At 37.8% G+C, this 27,361-nt stretch overlaps 2 protein-coding genes across 2 annotated transcripts in view; both read left to right on the top strand.

The window, feature by feature from the left end:
* The window catches only part of HTR2C (5-hydroxytryptamine receptor 2C), a 282,379-nt gene that overhangs the window by 166,408 nt on the left and 88,610 nt on the right, over nucleotides 1–27,361 (top strand). The gene's annotated exons all lie outside the window — the stretch shown is intronic.
* Nucleotides 5,620–6,846, top strand: LOC106004196 (COUP transcription factor 2-like). Its single transcript, XM_045068346.1, has one exon. The coding sequence runs from the start codon at nucleotides 5,620–5,622 to the stop codon at nucleotides 6,844–6,846; it is 1,227 nt and encodes a 408-aa protein (XP_044924281.1).

Below are 27,361 nucleotides of genomic sequence, written 5' to 3'. Positions count from 1 at the left end.
TCCCAGCTACCAAATTGCTTCATAAACAGTTCTTTTCATACTTTTTAAATATACTCAAAGCCAATTCAACTTTGAGGAAAAATAGAGAAACCCAGTTTAATTATACATATACTTTCAGGATTGTAACCTTCTACTCATAGTTTAATAAAAATACAACAGCTTCTATCTCTGGAACTTTTAGAGATATATTTTTATCATTCTGCTATCTAACACTTGTGAAGGAAAAACAGATATAGTTTAAAATGTCATGACAAATACTATGAAACAGAAACATGATGGCATAAAACATTATGATAAAAATTTACTAATATATTCATAAAAATTGTACCTCAAATACTATCTGCCATGCTAAAAAAAAAAAAGGCATTAAAACATAAATAAAGGGGCACCTGGATGGCTCAGTGGGTTAAAGCCTCTGCCTTCGGCTCAGGTCATGATCCCAGGGTCCTGGGATCGAGCCCCGCATTGGGGCTCTCTCCTCAGCGGGGAACCTGCTTCCCTTCCTTTCTCTCTGCCTGCCTCTCTGCCTATTTGTGCTCTCTGTCTGTCAAATGAATAAATTTTAAAAATCTTTATAAAACATAAATAAAATGACCATGAATAAAATGAGCAAACATGTACAACTGCCCTTACAAGGGCTTCTGCTTGTCCCTATAACTAAAAAGTGTTAAGGTTAGGTACTGTAAAGTTAAATTATCTCCATACTTTTTCTGAACATTTTCTTGTTTGCCCCTCTTGGCATTCATACTTCATCTACTTCTAGTCTAGTTAATTTTATGTTCATGTCTTAAAACATGCCTCATTCTGAATAGTTCATAAGGTCTATAGGGAAATGGTCTTGGAAGACACCTTCTGCGATCATGTATCAAAATTTCAAGTTACCAAATAAATATTTATTGAAAGTTCACTCTGTATCAGTCTTCATACTTGGCATTAGGAAATAGAGGTGAATAAATAGGGCCCTGGCCCCCAAGGAACTTACTCACTTTTTAAAAAATACTTGAATAATTTAAATGTTACTTGTCTGGAATTTTCTGATTTCTCATCACTAGGTAAAATTACTAATTTTCGGCATCAGTCCTGAATAATTTCTGGAGACATTTCAAAATCAGCAATGACTAAATTCAGTGATTCTGACTAAGGGTAACTAATGGAGAGGTGAGATATTCATTTCTAATTAAAATCCTTGGGGCAAACAATGGTTTTGTAATATCCCTTAGGAAATAAGATAGAAATGTAGAAATGGATCATGCCTATGTCTACGTGACAACAAATGTTTGGCAGCAAATAAAGTACTGCATCATTTCTGGGTAATACTGTCAATGTAAGAATGAGTATCATTCCTTTTCCAAAGAGGTTTTTTAATAATGCAAGTGGAATGTATTGGAAGGACCATGTCAGTCCATCTGTCAATGCATATGTCAATAAGCATGAAATACCACTGAACCTCAGCAGTATTTCTTGAGGTGCTATAGTGCTGTAGAATGTGGACTTTGGTATCAGCTGAACATGGGTGTAAATCCTTACATTATCTTCTCACCTTGGACAGATCACTTTTTTTTTTCCTAAATAACACTTTATTCATCTATAAAACAGAAAAATTATCTGAGATGGCATTGAGGGTTTGAGGTCATGTGTGAAGAATATCTGGCACTTAGTATGTGTGGATATCTTAATATTATTAATAAAATTAATCTTAGGAATTTATTTCAGTAGAATGTTATTTTGGAAGCCCTAAATAAACGTGATCAGGAAAATTTTATTTAAGTTCACATGCCAGAAACTTCTGACAATATGTCCCAAATGAAGGATAGTTTAGTAAAATGAGATCAAAGAACAGGAAAAAAAAAAGAATACAATTATTGTAAGTCAGCTTAAAAATAGTCAGCTTCTAGCCTTGTGAATAATATTCGATTAGTATATACTAATCACATAATATATATATTTATATAACCTTTTATATACACACACACATATACTATATATATACATACATATATTCATATAATGAATATATATAAATTTATATATAGTATATATAAATATATATATAGTATATATATATTAGTATATACTAATCAAAAGTAATAAATATTCGCTTAGTATATATACTAATCACACACATATATCTATTCATATGAACTTTTATATACACACACAAATATATATTATATATACACACATATATATTCATATAATGAATATATATAAATTTATATATTATATATTAAAAAAATTTTGTGTCTGTCATTATGAAAACAGAGCTACCTAGATGGAGTGCCCTATCTAAGAGGCAGTGCCTGGCCCTCTGGGACCTAAATGGTGAGGTGTGCTGTGTAGTAAGGAATCTTTGCTATCCCAGATCAGAGACAGAAAACTTTAAGCTCCTGGCAAATATTCCAGTTCCCTTCCTGATTCTCTTTCTTTACTATTTTTTGGACTTTGCATAAACAAAAGAAATAGAGAATAAAATATATATAGGGCCAAATGAGGAAAGATTAGTAAGAGTTTTGTGTATAAATCTTACAACCTCAATGATGGACTGACCAAGCTCCTCGGGATTCCATTTCAGAAGACATTTGGCAAAAGTTCAAACTGCCTTTTGTTGCAGCCTTGTTTTTCAGTTGTCTGCATAGGTCTTTAAGGTAATAAATGGTGCCTAGACCTCAATCTGGTTCAGTTCAGTGAATAACTCATAAGGACAAAGGAAACACAGATAGTAAAGGTGTGTTATTTCGGGTCAAAGACTACAGTTGATATCTTAAATATTTAACTCAATCATACATAATGTTTCAATTTATCCTTGAAGAACCTTGTAAAGTAGAGAAAACAGGTGATTTTTTTGGGTTTTCAGAAGGAAACTAAATCCCAAAGTGGATATACACACACATAGCATGTGGCAGAGCAGAGAGCTGATACTAAAACAAGTCTTTTTCCTCCCCTCCCTACACTCATTAGAACCATAGAATATGTTTTCTTCTGTGCCCTGCAGACTGGAAGCAGGTTAAGCACCTGTTAACAAGATTGATAAAATCCCTAATACAGGTTTTATGCTAAGTAAGAATCCTTTTAACTCAAGCAGGATAACTGCTGTTCACAGTGGGGCCCTGAGCTCATTCAGATTCACATTAGGACTACTCTTGAAGGCCAGTGAGGGGAATGGTTACAGCCAAAGCCTAGCAGATATTTCAAATAACTCTACACTTTAAACTCTTTCCAAGCCTGGTTTTTCTTTATTAGATGCCAACTTATTTTTAAGAGAATGGGAGGCATGAGGTACACAACAGGATTTTATAGGTTTACTCAGCAATGAGTTCTGTTTTCTGAAACATGGCAGATAAAGATTTTTGGACAACACTACCAAACAAGCATATTAGATGTGTGTGTGTGTGTGTGTGTGTGTGTGTGTGCGCGCGTGTGTGTGCACACGTGCGCACATATCAAAGAACTGACAAGATAGTAAGGAATAATGAAGACAAAATTTTAGTCAAGGTTGGAACATATAGGGTCAGGATTGAAGCACCTTTTGCCCTACAGATGTTGGCTAAACAAGGGAGTTTGAAAGTATACAGACAGGAAACCAACCGATCATCCTCATTTTAAGTCTGCACCCTACAGAGGTAAACCTGAACCACACTCTCACCTCTATGATTTGTAAGGAAAAGTGTCTTGGAGTTGCCTTGGAGAAGGAAACTGTTTTTGATCATTTTTTTTTAAGATTTTATTTATTTATTTGCCTGACAGAGATGACAAGTAGGCAGAGAGGCAGGCAGAGAGAGAGGAGGAAGCAGGCTCCCCGCTGAGCAGAGAGCCCAGGACCCTGAGATCATGACCCGAGCCGAAGGCAGAGGCTTTAACCCACTGAGCCACCGAGGCGCCCCTGTTTTTGATCATTTTTAACCACAAACCAGAACACACAGGGATTTGCAGTGGTCAAAAAAGTTCAAACTATAAAGTTAGTTGAGAATAGTCTTGGAAAATAGTGCCCAATGCATCAATTAAAAAAAAAAAAAAGCAAACAATGCAATTGACAAAAAGATAAAACTGAAGAGGTACTTCACAAATGAAATCCAGATGAATTTGAGTACCTTTACATATGCAGTGCTCAAACTTATTGGTAATCAGAGAAATGAAGAACCACAATTAAATACCAATAGTCACTAGATCAGGAGAAATTAAAGGGTGCTGGCACTTTAATTTGTGTTGGCAAACATGTGGAAGAGCAGGAACTCATACACTGTGGTGAGAATGAATGCAAATTGATACAACCATTGAAAAATAATATGGCATTATATAGCAATATTAGCAAAGTTCATGCCTTATAATCCATGACTTCCAAGGTTGAGTATACATCCTAAAGAATGGCTTACAATTAAGCACTAACATATGTGTAAAGAATTATTTGTAACAGTATTGCTTGTAATTACCCCAAACTGGGAGCAATTAAATTATACAAGAAACAGTAAAATGGATACTGACATTGCTGCCTTTAGTAATACAATCTAATATCATACAGATAAGAAAGCTGAGGCACAGAAAGATACTATTGTTTACCCAAAATCACACATATTTTAAGTGACAGGGGTGAGATTTGCCTCCAAGCCATTAAACCCTAAACTCTTTTGGTATTCTATGACACTGGTTCTCATAAATTTGTTCTGTAGAAAATGGATGACACAAGGTTAAACTACATGAAATTGACCTTTTTATAAGGCAAAAAGAGTTGAATACTAGAAAAGTCACACAGGTCAACCTCACAGTTCTCTTTAGTCCTGAACCTAGTTGGTCTGAAATCAACTTGTACAGTGTAGCATCCTATTTCTCCCTAGCTTTCTCACTCAAAATGACTTTCTATACTGCGTTGGTGAAAAAAAGGTTCCTCTGCTCTTTTCTTCTAAAAACTATCATTGCTAAAAAGCCTTGATTGCTTTTTTATTCCAGCTTTCATTTTATTAAGTGACTGTGGCAAAACAAAACAAAACAAAAACAACAACAAAAACAAAACACAATCCGATTAGCCATAGGAGATGGAAATGATGAAAGCAATTACAACTGTCGACATCAATCAAGAAATACAGTCTTTGGGAAGCATTTGTACTAGTCACCCACTTAGTGGCAACAGAGTCTTCCCAAAGTAAAAAACCCGTAAGAATCTTTTTCCGTAAGAGTGAACCAGAGAGGGAGGGAGAGAGTGAAAGCAAGTGAGACCTTTGGAGATTTTTTTTCTTCTTCTTCCTATTTCTGTCTTGAAGCTAGACAATCCACTTGCAATTCTCCCTACCCTCCCTCTCTCTCCATATTCTGGTCCCACTCCCTCACAACCGGCACTTACCCTGCCGTTCCTGGTGGGAAGCCCCCCGAAACCAACAATGCCCAGCAGAGGGAAACAAAACAGATATACCAGTCCAGACAAGAAATTGATAAAACTTTGCAAAAAAGAAACAAAAAAGGAAAAACTAACTAACCTCAACCAACTAGCCCCTGAGCCACCCAGGGGCGCCTTCCTACTTCCTGTCGCACAGTCGCACACACAAAAGGCAGTGCGCCGGAGCCAGAGATCAGAAGCCGCCATCATCCACAGCCAGAGGAGCAGGAAATACCAACGCGGCCACCACAGAAATGGAAACGGCGGTCAACACTCAGAGCGACCCCCAGGATGAGATCCCCAGCTTGGAGGGTAGCCCGGTCTTGCAGGTGATTCCGGAGCCAGGGCCGCCACCCAGTGCCCCATACCTGCCACAGACACCCAGCCAAGGTGGCCCAGTCATCAGGCCGGCGGAAACGGTGGCTGTGGAACGGAACAGCCTTGGTGGCTTGAATGGTGACAACCGGCAGCAGCAGCAACAGCGTATCGATTGCGTGGTATGTGGGGCCAAGTCAAGTGGCAAACACTACGGCCAGTTCACATGCGAGGGCTGCAAGAGCTTCTTCAAGCGCAGTGTGGGGAAGAGTCAAAACTTCACATGTCAAGCCAACAAAGACTGTCGCATTGACCAGCACCAGCGCAACCGGTGCCAGTACTGCCGCTTCAAAAAGTGCGTCGACATGGGTATGAAAAGAGATGCAGTGCACAAGAACAGGATACCACTCGTCCAGCCAACCCGTGGGCAAGTAGTGCCGACCAATAGGGAATCCCTCGGCTTCCACACTAACCTGTCTGATTATATTTCTCTGCTGATCCACGCCGAGCCCTATACCCTGTTCGGGTCAGGCAGCCAGTGCGTGCAGCCCAACGATGTCTTGACCCTTGAGAACATTTGTGAGCAGGCTGCCCGGGTGCTCTTCGGTGCCATTGAATGGGCCCAGAAAATACCCTTCTTCCCTGACCTGCCCATCGACGACCAAGTGGCCCTGCTTCGCCTCACCTGGTGTGACCTGTTCATGGTGAACTGGGCACAGTGCTCCATGCCACTCCATGTCCTCCCATTCCTGGCTGCCACCAGCTTACAGGGCTCGCAGGCGTCCTCCAGCCAGGTGGCCATCTTTATGGACCAGGTACAGATTTTTCAAGAGCAAATGGAGAAGTTCAAAACTCTGCGCGTCGACCCCGTTGAGTACAGCTGCATCAAAGCCATAATCCTGTTCACTTCAGATGCCATTGGTCTCTCTGATGTAGCCAGTGTGGAAAGCTGGCAGGAAAAGTCCCAGTCAGCTTTGGAGAAATACGTTAGAATCCAGTACTCCAACCAACCAATGAGATTTGGAAAGCTTTTGCTTCGCCTTCCTTCCCTCCGCACAGTCTCCTCCTCCGTGATAGAGCAATTATTTTTCGTTCATTTGGTAGGTAAAATCTCCATCAAAAGCCTCATCCGGGATATATTATTGTCGGGTAACAGTCCTAACTAGCTGTATACGGCATCCAAAAAATAAATCAGAATAAGAAGGGGAACTGAAACAGAAAGAAATGAAAAGACTGGTTTGTTTGCTTAAATTCCTTCTGTTAAAGGATATATGTTACAAGTTTGCTAAAAGAAGAGAGGAAAACAATTTAATGGACTATGAGTTAAAAAAAAAAAAAAGACTGTTTACAGAATACAAAAAAAACACAAAAACAAAAAAACAGAAACAAAAAAAAAACAAAAACAAAACAAAACAAAAAAACCTGAAAAAACAAAAACCTAAAAAAACTCCTGTGTGGGTGAGAACAGCCTGCTACTTATTTTTGTATAAAAAGGAAATTAGCTTTCTCTCTCTCTCTTTTTCGGTAAATTTTTCAAAAATATTGCTTAAAGTGCATTTAAGGAGAAGGGAAGAAAACTAGCAAAATGCAGAAAGTAAGTCTTTTTTGTTTTTTTTTCCAAATTATTAATTGTCTTTTGTCTATGTACCTCTAGCTGTTCTTTTCTATACTGTTCTAGTTCCAAACCAGTTTATTCTGGGATTTTATAATAAGTTTTGATACAATCCTGGCTTCTTAAATGCTATGTATCCTTAAAATATATGTTCTGCAAGAATTAAAACTGAGTCCATGACAATATCCTAGGAATACATAAAGCCTTAAAAGGCAGCTCAAAGAAGATGAAAACACACTTATGAGGGGTATCCAAAAAATTTACCTGAAATTGAGCACTTTAATTTGAAAACTGCAGGAATTATACGTAACACTTAGCTTCCCCTACCCTGCCTCTCCCCTCAAAAGACACCATGACTAACCTAGATTTTTAAAAATAATTTAGAGAATGAACTGTGGGATTTATTGGCAGCAAGGAATGTGTCCAAGGCACTTGCTGTAGTTTTGAATAAAAAGTGAACTTTTGTCATTTGAATTGAGTCCCACTCAGCTCTTGAATTGTTACTGTATTTGTATATTTAGAAATCCTTTCAATTATAAGTATTGGCATTATCTCCTTTTTTAAAAATGTGGTTGAAATCGGCATGATGAAATAACAGTGTTGGCACTTATAGGTAACATGATTGATTTAGTATCTCAGAGTTTACAATTTGTTGTTAAATGAAGGGTTTTTTCCTTAAGTACCATATTTCAGTATACTGTAAAAGTTATAATAACTGAACTATTTGGTCAAGTGTTATATTCCAAGAAAAACTGAAAGTACTCAGAAATTAAAGTATTGTTTATTTAAAGTCTTAAAAATAGTCTTTTTCTGAGCCACCCTATACCCCAAATGAAAGTAAACCATCTACCCTTGACCTGGTCCTCCAGAGGACTCCATACCACACAAATCCACCAATTTTGGAAGAGCTTTCCAAAATAAGTAAGACACAATGCATCAATTTATATATGCAGATAAATTTTTCTCAGGATTGTATTTTAGGATTTTAATAAAGTAGATGATAGGGGAGGGTGACAAGCAAGTCATGAACAATTTGGTCACAAAAATCTCTTTATGATTTCACAGGTCAGAAATATCTACCTGTTGGTATAGAAAAAAAAGAATCAAAAGTTTATAGATGCTTTAGAGAAATCGTCTTAAGTATAAGAAATTGAATTAGGTCAAATAATCTGGAAAAAAAAGTTATAAAACGGTCACATAATTTGATCTAAAATGTGTACCTTTTTCTAATTTCTCAAAGCTAGAGTTTTCTTTCCATGCAGAAACAAATATATCAAAGTTAAATTTTTTAAATTGAAGTATAATTGAGATATAACATAATGTTAGGTTTGTGTGTACAACATAACCATCCCACATCCTCACCAACACTTATTTTTTTTATAATAGCTATTTTGACAACTAATGAGATGATATCTCACTGTAGTCTTGAAGCATATTCATATTTCCCTGATGATGGGTGATGTTGAACATCCTTTCATGCACCTGTTGGCCATCTGGATGTTCCTGTGGGAAAATGCCTATTCCGATCCTCTGCTTATTTTTAAATCAGATTTCTTGGGGTTTTGTTGGTGGTGTTGGGTAATAGGAGTTCTTTAAGTATTTTGGAAATTAGGCCCTTAATGGATATATGATTTGGAAATATCTTTTCCCATTCAGTAGGTTGCTTTTTTATTTTGTTGATGGTTTCTTTTCCTGTGCAGAAGCTTTTTATTTTAAGGTAGTCTCATGTGTTTATTTTTGCTTTTGTAGTTCAGATCCAAAATGATATCCCTTAGACCAATGTCCAGGAACTTACCACTTATGTTTTATTCTAGAAGTTTTATGGTTTCTGGTCTTACATTCAAGTTTTTTATTTATTTTTTGACCTCATTTTTTTCTCCATTTGTTTGTTTCAGTATGCAAATATTTGTTTATTGGTTTTTACAAATGTATTACGGTAATATAAGATACGAACAATGTGAAAAACTGGATGGGAAGATATGCTAACTCTATTATTTTAGGAACTTTTCTGTATATCTGCAATTATTCCAAAAATAAAGTTCTTTAAAATCTGTAAATAAGTGTATATTCTTTCTTTCTATATCTTCTTATTATATTCCACTAGGGGTGCCTGGTTAAGCATCCAACTCTTGATTTCATCTAGGGTCATGATCTCAGGGTCATGAGATTGAGCCCCATATCAGCTCCAGGCTCAGGGCAGAGTCTGCTTGAGATTCCCTCCTCTCTCTCCGTCTGCCCTCACCCTTCTCATGTGCTCACTCTCTATATCTCAAATACATACATAAATAAATAAAATCAATATTCTACTAGATTATTTGTATTTCTAGGTGAGCACTATTTTATTTTGAGGTATAATATTCATACAGTTTAAGTGCAAAAAATCTTAATTGCACAGGTCATTAACGTATTTTTTGGTAAGTAATTTTTTTATTTATGTATTTGACAGACAGAGATCACAAGTAGGCAGAGAGGCAGGCAGAGAGAGAAGTGGAAGCAGGCTCCCTGCTGAGCAGAGAGCCTAATGCGGTGCTCCATCCCAGGACCCTGGGATCATGACCTGAGCCGAAGGCAGAGGCTTTAACCCACTGAGCCACCCAGGTGCCCCTAGATAAGTAATTTTTAAACACACATATATACACACCCAGGTGAAACCACCATCCAGATTGAAATATACAGTTACTAGCAACCTAAGTGTCTCATACCACAGCCTAATCAATAAGCAGTATCATGCCCCAAGAGATAATCGCTATATTGACTTCTTTCATAATAGTTAAATACCTGTTCCTAAACTTCATATAAATAGAATCACAAAGTATTTTGTTTTCTTTGTTCATTTGTTTCGTTTTTTAGATTCCACATATAAGTGGAAATCATATGGCATTTGTCTTTTTCTGTCTGATGTATTTCCCTTAGATTTATCTAGGCTCATCCATGTTGTGGCAAATGGAACTTTTTAATTCTTTTTTGGGGGCTGAGTAATATTCCTCTGTGTGTGTGTGTGTGTGTGTCTGTGTGTGTGTGTGAGAGAGAGAGAGAGAGTGACATCATCTTTATCCATGATACTATAGGGTACTTGCCTTTCTAAGTTTGGCTTACTTCAGTTATAATGCCCTCTAGAGTCATCCATGTTGTATTTGTGATTTTTCTGGTTTTCTTCTTGTAGTTGATTTCTAGTTTTATACCTTGTGGTTGAAAAGACGCTTGATATTTTAGTCTTCTTAAATGTATTGAGACTTGTTTTGTGGTCTAATGTGTGATCTATCTTGAAGAATGCTCCATGCACCCTTGAGAAGTATGTGTATTCTGCTGCTATTCAGTGGAATATTAAATATATATACACAAATAGGTATATACATTTATTTATCTGGTCTAACATGTAATTCAAGGTTTATGTTTCCATATTAATTTTCTGTCTGGATGATCTATCCATTGATGCAATTGGAGTACTGAAGTTCCCCACTATTATTGTATTACTGTCAATATCTCTTCTTTTATGTATATTAGTATTTGCTCTATGTATTTAGGTCCTTCTATGTCAGGTGCATAAATATTTTAAAATATTATAACTTCTATAATAGCCTGAAATTAGGTGCTAATTGAGACCGCTCCCTCATATACTAGATTAGTATATGAACTCCTTTCTGAGAGGTATCAAGGAGCTGTAATGAGGCCAAGTGAGAACTCAAAGATGGTATCCCCCAGCCTACATTCCCTAAGAGCACTTCTGTAGCCTTTAGATGTGTGGTAAGCCTAGAGCCCACCCTCAGACTGGAGCTCCAGATCAAGTAGATATGCCTTTTCCATGGGAAGACTGGGGGTAAGTTTCAGTCTGCTGTCTGTGCAATACCTTTGGGGTGGTAGCTTGCAAAGAACTGCCTTTCCAATTTTTCCAGAACTATAAGGCCCCAAAATGTAACTCTCCTTAGCTACTAGAGTCAGGCACTCAAGGGGCATTCCCCTTGGAAAGGCTGTGGCGGAGTAGTGCTTAGGGGTAGGGCCCTCTCCCTGGCCAGTTGTTTTGAGGGGAGGCTGTGGAGTGCTGCTTGAGGGTGGTGCTCTGGCTGGCTGGCTTAGGCAGGAGCATAGCGAGTACCGAGTACCACCGGGGCTAGCAAGTTAGAGGGAGAGTGAAAAAATGGCTTCTGCTAACATTTCTGTTCCCTGGAGAGAGTTCCATTGGCTCCTGCCCTTCCTGTAGGCACAACAAGACTAACAAGTGAATCTTTTTACCATATGGTCTAATGGCTTTTCAGACTGTTGCTTTTGCTCTGGGTCCTAGGTTAATGAGTCTATATACAAGTCCTCTAAGAGTGGAGTCTCTCTGTTTCCTACAGCCTCATGGCTTAAAAAAATATTTATTTATTTATTTATTTATTTATTTGAGAGAAAGCAGAAGTGAGGGGACGAGTAGAGGGATACATAGGCTCCCTGCTCACCACCGTAGGGCTTGATCCATGAGCTGAAGGCAGACACTTAACTGACTAAGCCACCCAGGTGCCCCAGCCCCTGGCTTTTAAAACCAGACATTTTTGGAGCTCATCTCTCTGGCATTGGTCTCAGGGTCAGGATGGCTGATGTGGGGCACAGATCCCTAAGTCCTCAAGGAGAATCTCCATATTTGTGAGATCCCTCCCAACTACGGTGGCAGCACCGCAGGTAGGGCCTTTGCTGAGACTGCATCTCTGTCTCTCTTACCCATCTTAATGTGGCCTTTTTATCCTCTGTTATGGAGCAGCTTGTTCAGGTAGTTCTCAGGTCTTTTTCAGAGGAAATTTTTCCATATGGAGCTGTAGATCTGTTGTATCTGTGGGAGGAGGTGGATTCGGGATCTTCCTACGGTACCCTCTTAAACTGCCTCTCAAATCTAAATTTTAAATACCCAAAATATCCCCCAGAATATGAAGGAAATTGATTTTTCTATATATTTTGTTTTTAGATAACAGTTCCGAGGATGAGAATATTTATAAAACTAGGACAAAACTAAGTATTTCCCTGTCCCTGCCCCTCCATTCCCTTGCCCCCACCTTCAGACTAATCGTAAATCGTTATTAATCATATACTTTTCAGATTCTAATGACATCTTATGCCCTGTCAATATAAATACTTCCTAATTCCGATGAAATGAGGTACAGATAGGACAAAGTCACAGATATTTGGGGGGAAGTTGCTATTATATCTCAAATTCAAGTTTTCATTTTGCCACTTTAATCTCTGGGGAGGAAATTACTTTATTAATGTCAGTCTTCTCAAAGTACACTTGCCATGGTCTATTCTTAGAAGAACCATTAGAAAAATTACAGTTCTTAAGAAAACTGAGACCTCCCCCTTAGTGACATGTTCTCAAGAAGAAAATTATTTCCTTCAGACTTCTGGCCCAGGGAAAGTTTTGTGGAAAAGATTTTGAAACAGCTTATTACCCTTTTGTGGTAATTAAAATGGAAAACTACTTAAGATTCTAAGTGTGCCACAGAATTCCAAATGTTTTAGTGCCGTTGTTATTTTGTTACTGTACTAGAGAATTACGATTCATGCTTCATTATATTTTACACTTATGAGAACCATGTATCCCACTGTTTCTCATTAACTGAAGGTACACACACTACACAATGTTGACTCAGATCCTCCTAGCAATACAGCTTCTCACTGGAAATTGAAGCTTTTACAAATATTAATTCTTTTTTAGTTGATTCTGAAAAGGACACTAACCTGTTACAGTCCTCTCTCAGCAAGAAAATAATTATTGGTAATTATAATTTGCCAGTGATCTTAATTAGAAGTTATCTTAAGTGATAAGATAAAAAAGGCCAAGGAACTTCTCAAAATTTAAAAAGTGAGCTTTGAGCTGAGAAATTACAGAGCACGGAGGCCACAGAAGTAGAAAATACTAACACAACACCAGCCAAGGACAATATTGATAAGAAAGAAAGAACCTCTTTTCTTGTGTTTAGGTATGAGTTTAGAGGCTGAGGAAGTAGCTCAGATATACTCCAGATTCCTCACCTTTATTTGGTTGATAATAGTATATCCCTCACATAATTTAAAGACTAACCAATATAATAAAACACCCAGAATAGTGCCTGGCACATATAATCACATTTATGTGCTTCTAACCAGCATATAAGTATTGCCTACTACTATTACAAAATAGTATTTTTAGTATTCTAAGGATTGTATTTTCTATCAAGTTTTTACATTTATCTACAAGCCCTTAAAGTGTCTTTTGAACAATGCTGAGTTATGTCTGGGCCTCCAAGTACTTATATTTTGACTAAAATATTTTGTATAAGATAAATCGCTGTTTATTCTTAATAGACAGTAAGTGATTGAGTGGTCTGCATTTTTTTTGTTGTTGTTTTTTAGTTATGTTAGAACTTTAAAAGTATCCATATAATCTATAAGTACCTGTAGTTAGTGTGTCCCATTCTTCAAGATATCTAGGAACAAAGATCCCACTGTCCTTTTTCAGGATAATCAAAGATCCTGGGGTATTCAAGAAATTTCTGAATAATTCTAAATGTGAATATTTAGTTTTATGTCCTTCTAAAGCCTTATTCTACTTACCTGTTCTATTGTCTTTGTAACGAGTTTGAAATGCAATTGCTTTCCTACCATATGGATATGTTTAGTGGTATGGCTCCCCATAAACATCAAATCAAATGTGTGAAGGAATAAAGCCCAAAATACCATTACACTGAAATGTTTTACAAAAAGAAAAATTTTCCAAATCCCAGCCAATGAAACACTTAGGTTTGGAAACATTTGAGTTGATCCAGTTCATTATAGAAAAAGTAATTTTCTATTTCATGAGAACTTCCTGTAATAGGATATAAGATAGGTGGGTGGATGATTGGATAGATAACAGATATTTCACTTATAAAAGTTCCTTTTATAAGTGAAATTGAAAAATAAGCACTCAAAAAATATACAAGTATATTAGAGATACAGAGTAGAAAGTGATTAGCCCCTTTTCTTTCTCCCATTTAAAATATAGCACTCCTTGCCTTCCCACCAATATAATAGACTCTTCTCCTTATTTTGCGTGCATTTAAATGAACTGCATGAAGCTTTAATCACAAAAAAGAGTATTTTGTGCATTTCTTCTCAATCACCAGTTTTACCATGGAAAAAGCTACAGAGTCTGTCATGTGTTAGTTTTATGATTAATGGTTTATTCAAGGGACAAAAAGAAATATACAAAAATTTTCATTTCTATACTGATGTACTTATTTATTTAAATGACTGTGCTTTTTATAAATTATTTTTAGTATCATCTTTGTATTATGAGATCTCCTGATTTCTTTCCCCTACAGACTCTCCTTTAGAGATGGAAGGGGTTCTGGAAATCAGGGAAGATTCTCTTCAGCTCTCAGTTGCTTCCCTGATCATTCATTAGGATTTATCCTATTGTGGCTCCATTTTTCAAGATTCTGAGTGCCTAGGGGCAGGGGTTGGCCCACGCTGCATGAGCTGGGTGGTAAAAAGGGCAAGTGACCCCAGTGTGAAGTAGTGACCCTAGACCATCCTCCTTTCCTCTCCTCTTGTCAGGCCCCTTCTCACAATTTGTCAATAATTGAGACTTGGGGCTCCTTCCGTCTGCCATCAAAGACGATCAGACCGGGCGCCTGGGTGGCTCAGTGGGTTAAGCCGCTGCCTTCAGCTCAGGTCATAGTCCCAGGGTCCTGGGATCGGGTCCCATATCTGGCTCTCTGCTCAGCAGGGAGCCTGCTTCCCTCTCTCTCTCTCTCTGCCTGCCTCTCTGTCTACTTGTGATCTCTCTCTGTCAAATAAATAAAATCTTTAAAAAAAAAAAAAAAAAAAAGACGATCAGACCTATGCAGATCAAATGCTCTGTATTTTCGGGGACAGGTCTGATTACATCAAATTTTGTCATTTTTGAAAAGGACAATTAACATTTTTTCAAAGATTTTATTTATTTATTTGACAGACAGAGATCACAAGTAGGCAGAGAGGCAGGCAGTGGGGTGGGGAGAAGCAGGCTCCGTGCTGAGCAGAGAGCCCGATGCGGCTCAGATACCAGAATCCTGGGATCATGATCTGAGCCAAAGGCAGAGGCTTTAAACCACTGAGCCACCCAGGCGCCCCGACAATTAACTTTTGATGCAAAAAAAATGCTGTATAAGTCTTTAGTCTTCAAATAATCTTCAAAAGAAGGATCTTTTTCATTCATCAACCTGCATTTCCACATTCTCACCTTCCTGTAGGAGGAAATTATTATGGATTTTCATACTTACCTTTCTCTTCTAGTGATCAGCTACAAAGTATGGCATAAGAGAGTACAGGATTAAAAGCCAGGAGATCGGGGTTCTGGGTCTGACTGTACTACTGAGCGGCGCATGAACACAGACAAATCAGTAAACAACCCTCTAGACTTTTTAAAAAATTTTTGACTTAAATTCCATTTAGTTAACATATAGTGTAATACTGGTTTCAGGTGTAGAATTGAGTGATTCATCACTTACTTATAAAACCTGGCGCTCGTCACAACAGGTGCCCTCCTTAATACCCATCACCCATTAGAATTTTTTTTCATCTTCTTATTTATCTATCCATCCATTCACTCATTCAAACAACCCATAATTAAGTACCTACTTTGCATCAGGCACTCTTCTCATTGCTGTGGCTGGAACAGTGACAGGAGGGCACGTATTGCAGGGAGCCCTGGGTATTGCAGGCAAGCTATGAATCTTGGAACACTACATCAAAAACACCGTACAGTACAGATGTACTGTATGGTGACTAACCTAACATAATAAAATTTAAAAAAATGAAACATATATTCCTGGAAGGAGATGGACAATACATAAATGATTAAAATGTAAAGTTGGATCATAGTAAGTGCTGTAAAATGAAGTAAAATGGTGAGAGGGGATAGGGAGTGTGCGTGTGTGTGTGTGTGTGTGTGTACACATGCACAGTGCTTTGCTAATGATGCCTGTACAAGAGTACTTGATGGTGTTAGATTTTAGTATTTGGTTTCGGATTTAGAGGTGGAAGGGGTTCTGGACAATTGTTTGTGACAATTTCCATCTATGCTTTACTTCTTTCTCCTTAAATGAGAAAACAATGTGAAATAAGCAAAACCTTAAGGCAGACACACTAACGTATCAAACCTCAAAATTACATAACCCAAATGCCTAACCCTTATTCCTAGTGGTGTACTTTGTTGCTTATATATGAGGCAAATGATAATAAAGGCAAAAAATAATAAACACCTGCCATGTTTGTACTAATTTGTGGCTTTTTCTTATTTTTTAAAGATTTTATTTATTTGACAGAGAAAGAGACAGCCAGAAAGGGAACACAAGCAGGGGAAATGGGAGGGAGAAGTAAGTTTCCTGCTGAGCAGAAAGCCTGATGCAGGGCTCAATCCCGGGACCCTGGGATCATGACCTGTGTGACTGTCTCTTTTAAGAAGCAGAACCTAATCAGGTTATATTCTAAAGATGTGCCCTTCTTAACTTATTGTCTAGTTTAGCCACACCACTTTGAAATTTAAGAGGCTATTCCCACTCCATATCAAACAGACCAACTCACCAGGAACCAACAATCCATGCTCCAGACTGGAGAGATCTTTGTTCTTGTTTGTTGTGCTGACAGAGAGCTCTCATTTCTCAGTTGAGAACACTGGGGGGGTCAGGATTGTAGGATTTCAATGCCTCAGAGATCATGCTGTTGTTGTTTCTTTCTCTCCAGTTTTCCTCTTATGATGAGATATACTTTCGGGGTGCCTGGGTGGCTCAGTAGGTTAAAGCCTCTGCCTTCAGCTCAGGTCATGATCCCAGGGTCCTGGGATGGAGCCCCATATTACATGACTAAATTACTCTCTGCTCAGTGTGGAGCCTGCTTCCTCTTCTCTCTCTGTCTGCCTCTGTGCCTGCTTGTGATCTCTGTCTGTCAAATAAATAAATAAAATCTTTTTTAAAAATGATGAAATATACTTTCTAGCTTATAGAGATCAATTTGGATACATCCACAGGAAGATATCCTAATACCTTCATTTACAATAAGGGAGTTTTTGTTAATATTAAGTAGCTATAAACACCTGGGAGACACAATAAATGCTAGAGGTCTGATCTGCTCATTTTTGCCACAATAAAAATTCCAATTTGTCCAAAGCTTAAGTGTTAGTTATTAAAAAAGCCACAGGAAACTTCTTGGATTTGCAGAAGAAATATATGTTCTTCAAACAACTTGGAACCAATGAAACAACTTCGGCCAAATAACTTTGAACAAATAAACAACTTAAAACAAATAAATAACTTAGAACAAACAGCTTAGGACCCCTATCCAGACAAGTAATCTTTTACTCTCCTCTGTACCTTCCTAAGACTAAATATTCTTGACTTCTTCCCTTCCGTGCCCACTTTTCACCACCCCATGTTTGTATACAAGAATGGAAAGTACTGTGACCTGAGGATGTAAAGCTCCCCTTGTCTCACTTAGGATTTTGTCTTTAGTTAATTGTACCTGCTCACTAGATGAGTGTTCCAACAAAATGTGTCTTTCATCTGGTAACAGTCCACATTAAATTGTTTGGGAGAATGTCCATTGTACTTGGAAACACCACTAAGAAAAATGTGAGTTGTCTCTAAAACAATCCATACTAATAAGATAAGGGTCACTGAATCTGGCTCTAATATCTATCTTCTTTTTCCAGAGACGAAGTAAATGCTTTCTATGTCTTTGCAAATCTGCAGGCAGAGATATGTTGTGTTGAAATAGCCTATCTGAAAGGAAGACTCTTTCATTATTATCTTATTCCTGAGTATGACTTGTTGCTATTTATAAGAATTCAGTTAGGCAAGTTATTTTAAAAATTATGCTGTTTTGGTAAGACCAATAGGTCAACACTTTAAATCCAGCTGGTAATTTTTTGGTGCCCCACTAGCTTAAATTTTTTATCCCTTTAAGGACTACTCGCAGATATATCAAAAACAGAATAGTATTATTTCACCACTGGTCAAGAATTCTGAAGGCCTTTGGTGTTCATCTCTTCTCCAAATCCAAATACACATACTCTTCCCTTACCTCTATAGGTCTCTTCATTCCTTGTTAAATGTTTCAGAAGATAAGGGTATGAATTAAACATCAAAAAAGAATAATAAAAATAGAAAAGTGAGAAATCAAGGGTTGGCAATTCTAAAGACAGTGACAATATCATAGATTAAAAAATTGGAAATTCTGCAACATAAGTGTACTACTTAATGCTCTTATATATTAAAAAACCTTTAAATTTGAAAAGCGCTTTCACATGTAGCCTCTTGTTTAATTCTTATTATTTGTACCGATAACTAAATGCTGTGACCCTGCGAGTTGGATATAATTAGCTTCCCTTTATTTTTAGAGAGAGCTAGAGGGTGGGGGAGCGTGAGAGGGAGAGGGAGAGAGAAAATCTTAAGCAGGCTCCATGCCCAGCACGCAGCCCAACATGGGGCTCTATCTCAAGACCCTGAGGATCGTGACTTGAGCCTAAATCAAGGATCCATCGCTTAACTGACCAAGACACCTAGGTGCCCCTAATTGACTTCATTTTTAAAGTGAAGAAAATGAGAATCAGAGAGATTAAAAATCTATCCTAGCTCAGGAGTGGTAGAGCTTAAATTAGAGCCCAGCTCGGTCAGACTCCAGAGCTTCAGTCTTTTATACCAGGAGCACAAAAATGTAGATAGTGACACAGTGACACAGTGAAACCGAGGTAGGTAATGGAAACAGTATCACTCTTCTTGGGTATCAAGTACGGTGATGAATTGGGTACAACACCTGCCCAAGTATTCCTTTTTTTCTTTCCATTACATTGAAAACAAGAGAGGATGACATGCTTACGATAGTAAAATGAGTCATTGTTAACACAGGAACCAGAAATCCTGTGTCACCCTGACCCTGTTCTCTTTCCACTATACCATTCTTTCTTGCCACATTGTGGCCCTCTTAGCTCCAGTTCACCTGTAGTTGGCCTAGGGTAAATTTTGGTGAAGACTGTCTAATGTAATTTTCTTATAATTTTTAATAGAGTTCCCTAATTATTTTATTTTTTTTGCATTTCTAAATATTTAAACTCTATCCCTGAAACTAATAATATAGTATATGTTAATTAATTCATTTCCTAATTATTAAGATTTCAGTTTCCCAGATTGGGCAATGCTGCACTTTGAGTTTTTTGTTTTTTTTTTTTTTTTAAAGATTTTATTTGTTTATTTGACAGACAGAGATCGCAGAGAGGCAGAGAGGCAGGCAGAGAGAGAGGAGGAAGCAGGCTCCTTGCGGAGCAGAGAGCCCGATGCGGGGCTCGATCCCAGGACCTGGGATCATGACCCGAGCCGAAGGCAGAGGCCCCAACCCACTGAGCCACTCAGGCGCCCCTCACTTTGAGTTTCTAATCTAAGCTACTATGCATATAAACTAAATATCCATGGGCACAAAAGTACCCCTAGATTATTACTTCCAGTCCTTAAGTGAATTAAAGAATAAATTAATTGTTGTGCTATTAGGATTAAATAGGGTTAGTGGCTTTAAAAGAACACATTGTTCCTTACATATTCCCATTTGAGAAGCTGGCAATATCTATTTCTTTTTCTTTTTAATTTATTTGACAGATCACAAGTAGGCAGAGAGGAAGGCAGAGAGAGAGGAAGGGAAGCAGGCTCCCTGCTGAGCAGAGAACCCGATGTGATGCGGGGCTTGATCCCAGGATTTGGGATCATGACCCGAGGAGAAGGCAGAGGCTTTAACCCACTGAGCCACCCAGGCGCCCTAGCAATATCTATTCATCAAGCTAAATACTCGTAGTAAGACTGGAATGAGGTTGTTTTCATGACTAGAGCACCTGGCTGCAGGCAAAGAAGAGTATCTATGAAAAAGGATCATTCCCGGGATATGGGGACAGAGCCATCATCAGTTAGGGAAAGGGGGCAAGCAATGTCCCATTGGGACACAATAGTAAAATTAACTTTGCTTAAGTGTCATGGCATGCATGTGCTACAACAGTGGTCTTAGAAAAGCATCTACTGGAAATGGTTATCCAAATTTTTGTAAGATTATTTGCTTCCTTCATATGATTTTGAACAGGACTGAGAGCTATTGTTGCTGTGGATGAACAATATTCATGTTAGCATTGCCCTGCTAATAAAATTTCAATGAGAGTGAAAGAATGATCTGGACATATCTGTATTCCACAGATAATTAGGAAGACAATGACTAGTTTACACCCAGGGTCTGAGAGCCAGAAAAGACATTAAAATTCAAATACCACAGCTTCCTCATTTTACAGACTTGGAAACTAAGGTTTGGTGAGCTTAGCTGATGTTTTTTTAACTGATTATTTTAATAACACAAAGGTAAGTAGTATGAGAGCCATAAGTGGAGTCTATATCTGGGTCTGACCATCGACCCAGACTGCATTGCTTTAAAACCAAAGCCCCTGATTCTGCCAGGAACTAATTAATCTTACCACTTCACAGTGCTTGGGGTTTTAATGTCAGGAAATGACCTAACTCTTTACTTTTCCCAGCATGTGTGAATTTCAACATAGACTGTTGATGACTAAAGTCTTCAGTTCCATTTAATAATTTTTAAATGGGAATGTGAGCAGAAAGATACATAACTTAATGGTCTTGACTGATGTGTCAGGCCTGGAGTATGTTGTCTACATAAAAAGAAATTTCAAATGGTGCTTATATTCTTCAGATTACAATTAAGTAAAAAGCCATCATATTTTCCACAAAAAGATAAATATGCGATGGTGTTAGCATGTAAAAACACTACTTAACTATAATATGCTGTTGTTGGTCATAATTAAGACAATGTATTATCTTAGCACTGAAAAAAAGAAAACCTGTTTTATGCTGTACAAATCTACCTTACACTTCTAAACTCCTAAAATGTTTAGAAATAACTGCTGTCAGTTAAGCAGTTAATGAATGAATAAAGTATTTTGATAGTTATTTCCAAATACATCCACAGCATGTAGTGATACGATTAATATAATATAATATAATATAATATAATATAATAATATCCCCCACAAAAGGAGAGCATTGCTCAAATCCTCAGTACTGTGTAACACTGAATTAATTATACTTAAAATTATCTCTCCATTCTAAATTACAGTGTTATCTATACAACTTTAATTTTTTTAATTTTATTTATTTATTTGACAGAGAGAGAGATCACAAGTAGGCAGAGAGGCAGTCAGAGAGAGTGGGGGAAGCAGGCTCCACTCAGTCCCAGGACCCTGAAATCATGACCTAAGCCAAAGGCAAAGGCTTAACCCACTGAGTCACCCACGCGCCCCTATACAACTTAAATTTTACTTAAACTTTGACCATACCAGTTTCTTACTATGCCCTTCCTATTAAAAACACCACAGAGTGAGGAGCAAGAACATTCTATTGTCCTCATTCTTCTCTCCTTCAAATGTTCAGGCACAGAGATATAAGACATAATCCCTACTCTTGATATTTATAGAAAGAGATTTTTTAAAAAAACAATGCAGAGCAGTTTAGACTAAGTGACAAATATACAATAAGTGTCATGTGAGGTGAGAGGGCGACTAACGATTAATGGTCAGGGAGGAAGTCATTGAGACAGTATCAAGCTCAAATGGCATTTTCTCGAAACTCAAAGCTACTGTTAATGAATGTTAAGGATACAAAACTTTGGTTTTAGTGTGCTAATTTCTCCATCAATACAGTATTCTTTAAATAAGCAGTCACTGCCTCAGATTGCTAATAATGAATGTCACTCAGAATGATAAAATAACAATGATGTCAGGTGGTGGGCATTAAGGAGGGCACGTGATGGAATGAGGAACTGATGAATCACTGAACTCTACCTCTGAAACTAGTAACACACTATCTGTTAATTAACTGAACCTAAATAAAATAAAATTTAAACAAATAACAATGAGATAAAGCAAATATGAATTCTTAGGCATTTGTTAGCATGGTTTATGTCACCACTTGTGAGTTAAAAATGGTTGTCATGAACCGTAAGTTCAGTAGTCACTCAAAGTTCCTCCCCTTTGAAAAATAAAAATAATGAATTAGAAGATTCCTTCTTCTTTTTTCAAAGGATATTTGAAGTTTTTAGCACATATTCTTTCCTACCATAATGGACAGAAAAATAAACTCTTTTCAATATCTAAAACACTTATAAATAACTCAAATGAAAAGTAATAAGTATTATAGACTTGACTTTAGCAGTAGATACATTCACTCATTTAACAACAAGTTAATATTAGGCGGGACACTTTGTATTACAGAACACTTACATTAACGTATATAACTGCATATAACTATATGTAAAAATATATGCTTTATTTATATAGAAATACTTATATTTATAAATGTATTTATACATTATATACATTCCACTATGATAATATTTGATATATGCTGAATTAGAAGTATACACAAAATTCTGAAAGTAATATATCAACTCAAAAGCCTTATTTGCCAGTTTATTTATGTATCCATTTGAATAATATTCACGTAAGGTCTACTGTGAGTGAGGCACTATTCTAGATGTTTGCCGAGAGAGAGTTGACATTAGAGAACCTTTTTAAAGTATGACTCGGATTTTGACAGTCAGAGAAGCAGTAGGATTTGACATTCCAAGCAGTGGGAATGACACAAAAATGAATGAAAATGTGAGAATACATGATATGACCAGGAACATTAGTGCTGAGTACTAAGAATACTGGGTATGTCCTTGTTAGGGGAAGTTAGAAACGGTAGGCAGATGTCAAACTATAATGCGCCTTGAATTTAAAAATTCAAGAGAATGTGGAGTTTATTGTTTGGACAATAGGATGCTGTGTTTTTCCCATTAAAAATCTTGAAGTGAAAGATTTTGATCTTAGAAAAAATGAGTTTTGTAGGATCATCGGATTCAAGTAGAGTAAGGTTGGTGGCAGCCATCTTTTATACATAGCCATTCTTTTTCTAAAAATTTTTTGAGTACAGCTGACACACCATGTTACATGAATTTCAGGTGTACAACATAGTGATTCAACATCTCTGTACCTTATACTGTGCCCATACAACACTATTACAATATCATTGACTGTATTCCCTATGCTGTGCCCTTTATTCTCCTGACCATATGCATACTCATTCTTTATGCATTTTCTCCAGACTTCTCAAGTCATCATAACTGGAGGACTTTCTATGCCCCAGAAGTAATTCGTGACATTGGATTGACCCTGAGCACTGAGCACACTCCAGACTGATGGAAAATATAAGAATTAGCACTTATTTCTTTGGTATTTTCTAGCTACACACACACACACACACACACATACGTATTTAGTGTCTTTATTTTACTAACATATGATGCCAAACGGCAAATATGCAACCCAGACATCAGTATCCAGTAAGAAGCTGAAAATGGTCTACATGTTACTGCAACACTTATATAAATATAGATGTTACTAGCAGAACTTTACAGCATAGTTGTAGCCTTTGTGACTGACAGAGACCAATCTGGCAAGAAATTAATCCAGAATATTATCAATTATGTATTACATTCTGGCCTATTCCATAAGAGAAAGTTTTTAAAAAATATTTATTTATTTATTTGAAAGAAAGGGAGGGAGAGGGACAAAGAGAAAGGGAGAGAGAGAGAATCCCAAGCAGACTCCCCGCTCACCGGGGAGCCTGATATGGGGTTCCATCTCACAACTCCCCAAGATCTCGACCTGAGTTAAAATGAAGAGACTGACATTTAACCAAATGAGCCACACAGGCTCCCCAGGAGCAAGCTTATATAGTGGTTTATTTAACCCTCATCACTGAAGTAACTCACATCTTGTGAGATGTATTCTGTGTGCGCAAGTTGCATCTTGTTGGCTAGGACTCCATAGACCTTTCAGTGTGGGTGTGTCCACTCGTATTAGTCACAGAGGGACTCAAGGCAGCCTGGCAAGCAGTAGGGAAGGTAAGGCAGCAGTGAGAGAACTTAGAGAGACCATATTAGGTAATAGAGAGTATTCTGCAGTCTTTATTAGGCAATGGGGAAGAGCAGACCTACACATTAACACAACTACCAAAGCCTCATTTACAATTTTTTTCCTCAAGTTTTATTTTTGGTGGATTTTTTATCTCTGACTTTTCTATGTTGCCTACGCATACAGCCTTAACCAATAAGCATTTGAAGATACCTGTCTAGAGGAGATTATACTGAGTGAAATAATTCAAGCAGAGAAAGTCAATTATCATATGGTTTCACTTACTTGTGGAGCATAAGGAATAATATGGAGGACATTATGAGAAGGAAAGGAAAAGTGAATTGGGAGAAATTGGAGGGAGAGACAAACCATGAGAGACGTGGACTCTAAGAAACAAACTGAGGGTTTTGGAGGGGAGAAGGTAAGGTGATGTGTGAGCCTGGTGGTGGGTATTAAGGAGGGGATGGATTGCACGGAGCACTGGGTGTTACACGCAAAAAGTGAATCTTGGAACACTACATCAAAAACTAATGATGTACTGTATGATAACTAACATAACAAAATAACAAATAATTAATAAAAATATAAAAAGGTTTAAAAAGAAGAAGATACCTGTCTAGATCATAGTGGAGATTTCACTCAGAATCATACATATTTTCCCCAATTTTCATCAACAATACATCCAAGAAATAAAAAGCATTAATGTACATGGAATCAAAGGATAGAAAGGAATGCAAGGTCATTTCTTACTGTAGATAGATGTCGTAAATTGAGTTCCAAACATGAGTAGGATTTCTGCACTGTTTTTGACGATTGAGGTGACATATTTGCCCCCCTCCCCCCCACTATCAATCATACTTTATTTAGGTTTCTCTAATTTTATGAGTCAGTTCCTACCAAGTTGAACATCGACTCCCTGATGGAATTCGAGCATTTTTTAAGATTTTTTTAATTTATTTGACACAGAGAGAGAAATCACAAGTAGGCAGAGAGGCAAGCAGAGAGAGAGAGAGGGAAACAGGATCCCCACTGAGCAGAGAGCCCAATGCGGGGCTTGATCCCAGGACCCTGAGATCATGACCTGAACTGAAGGCAGAGGCTTAACCCACTGAGCCACCCAGGCACGCCGGAATTTGAGCATTTAAGCACAGTTATTACCACTTCGACAAAATCTAACTATAGGAAGAACTTTGTCAAGAGACCAGATTGAATATGTGTGTGTAAGTAATATATATTTATTCAAATGAATTATCATAATTTTTAAAAAACTATTGCAGTTCTCTTCAATTTCGACACATTTCCAAGCCACAGTCTTTCAGTGAAAGTAGTAGTACGATGAGGTAAAAGATTAACAAAGAATTCCCCTTATCTCAAAAGAGGACCATTTATGAGATTTCTTTTTTTTTTTTTAGGATTTTTTTTTTTATTTATTCATTTGATAGACAGAGATCACAATCAGGCAGAGAGAGAGGAAGGGAAGCAGGCTCCCCGCTGAGCAGAGAGCCTGATACGGTGCGGAGCTCGATCCCAGGACTCTGGATCATGACCTGAGCTGAAAGCAGAGGCTTTAACCCACTGAGCCACCCAGGCAGCCCCCATTTATGAGACTTCTTGCACCATGTTCCTGAGAGAGCTACCTTATAAATTATTTTAAGTTGAGGAATTGAAATTTTGGAATCAATCACAGGGACTTTGCAATAGAATAGTGGGGGCTATCTGTTGAATACTTAACACTGGCTAGGATGGATTCACACTTGATTTTAGCTTCATAGAGTACCAAATACAATATAATGAGCTTTTTTATCCACTTCATTTATTTGAGCAAATAGGAGTCTACAGAAGCTAACTTTAGAGTCCAACTTAATGATACTATTAGACACAGTGATGGGAAATCAAAAGCTTTTACACAGAGTTTCTGTGTTATTTCCTGACACTCCCATTGGGAATATGAGAAAATTACATTTTTTTTTTAAAGGCAGTCACCTTAGAATGTGCCATAAAGTGTCACAAATTCAACTTTTTCTCAGGAATATGCATCAGCATTTCCAAAGAGCCAAACTAATGCCAGAAACTCCTTCATCTACCTAACCAAATCCAATAATCATGTCGCCCTTGATGAAAAATCAGAGCATTTCAGCATGAGGTTGCCTTCTTGCTTCAAGTTTTGCTCAAAATGATGCCTTTAGCTTTACATTTAAATGATGCCATTTAGCTTATTTTACTGACACATTATGCTTAGGTCCTTTTTATACAAGAGTCTGAATTATTGTTATCATCCCCCTCTTATCATTCCTTAAGAAAAAGATAAATGGAGCCACTGATATATTGTCTATTAATTTGTCTTTCCAAACACTTAATGGAGGACCTAAAGTGTGTGGGCTCTGTGTCGAGTAAAATACTTCTGTACCTATAGGAAATGGACGCAGTAGCTGATCATTTTAATCCCATGTGGCCTAAGTGCAGTGCAAAGTTAGATCTAGGCTAGAGTTTCTTATGAACACAAAGGGAAAGTAGTTAATGAGGGAGGAGGAAGAGTTCCAAGAATGGCTCCACGAAGGAGGTGAACCTAAGCTAGTGATGTTGTGCCTGAAACTCAGGTTTGTCTAGTTTCAGGGTCCACGCTCCTTCCCCTGTAGTATAATAGAGTAAAGGTTGTGCAATGCTGGACTAACAAACGTTGCTGTACAATAAGGTTCTCAATCTAAAATTTCATATCAGGTTGAGATGAAAAGTATTAAGAAGTAGTTCCTTCTAGGGGTGCCTGGGTGGCTCAGTTGTTTAAGCATCTGTCTTCGGCTCAGGTCATGACCCCAGGATGCTGGGATGGAGCTCCACACTGGGAGGGCCCTGTTCAGCGGGAAGTCGGCTTCTCCCTCTCCCTCTGCTTCTCCCCCACTGGCGCTCTCTCTCTCTTTGCATGCTCTTTCTTGCTATATCAAACAAATGAATAAATAACATCTTCAAAAAGAGAAAGAGGGGATGCCTGGGTAGCTCAGTTGGTTAAGCAGCTGCCTTCGGCTCAGGTCATGATCCCAGCATCCTGGGATCGAGTCCCACATCAGGCTCCTTGCTCAGCAGGGAGCCTGCTTCTCCCTCTGCCTCT

Source organism: Mustela putorius, unplaced genomic scaffold (genome assembly GCF_011764305.1).
Source record: "Mustela putorius furo isolate JIRA1106 unplaced genomic scaffold, ASM1176430v1.1 tig00003901_pilon_pilon_pilon, whole genome shotgun sequence".
Classification (NCBI taxonomy): Eukaryota; Metazoa; Chordata; class Mammalia; order Carnivora; family Mustelidae; genus Mustela; species Mustela putorius.
This window is presented reverse-complemented; position numbering and strand designations above follow the sequence as displayed.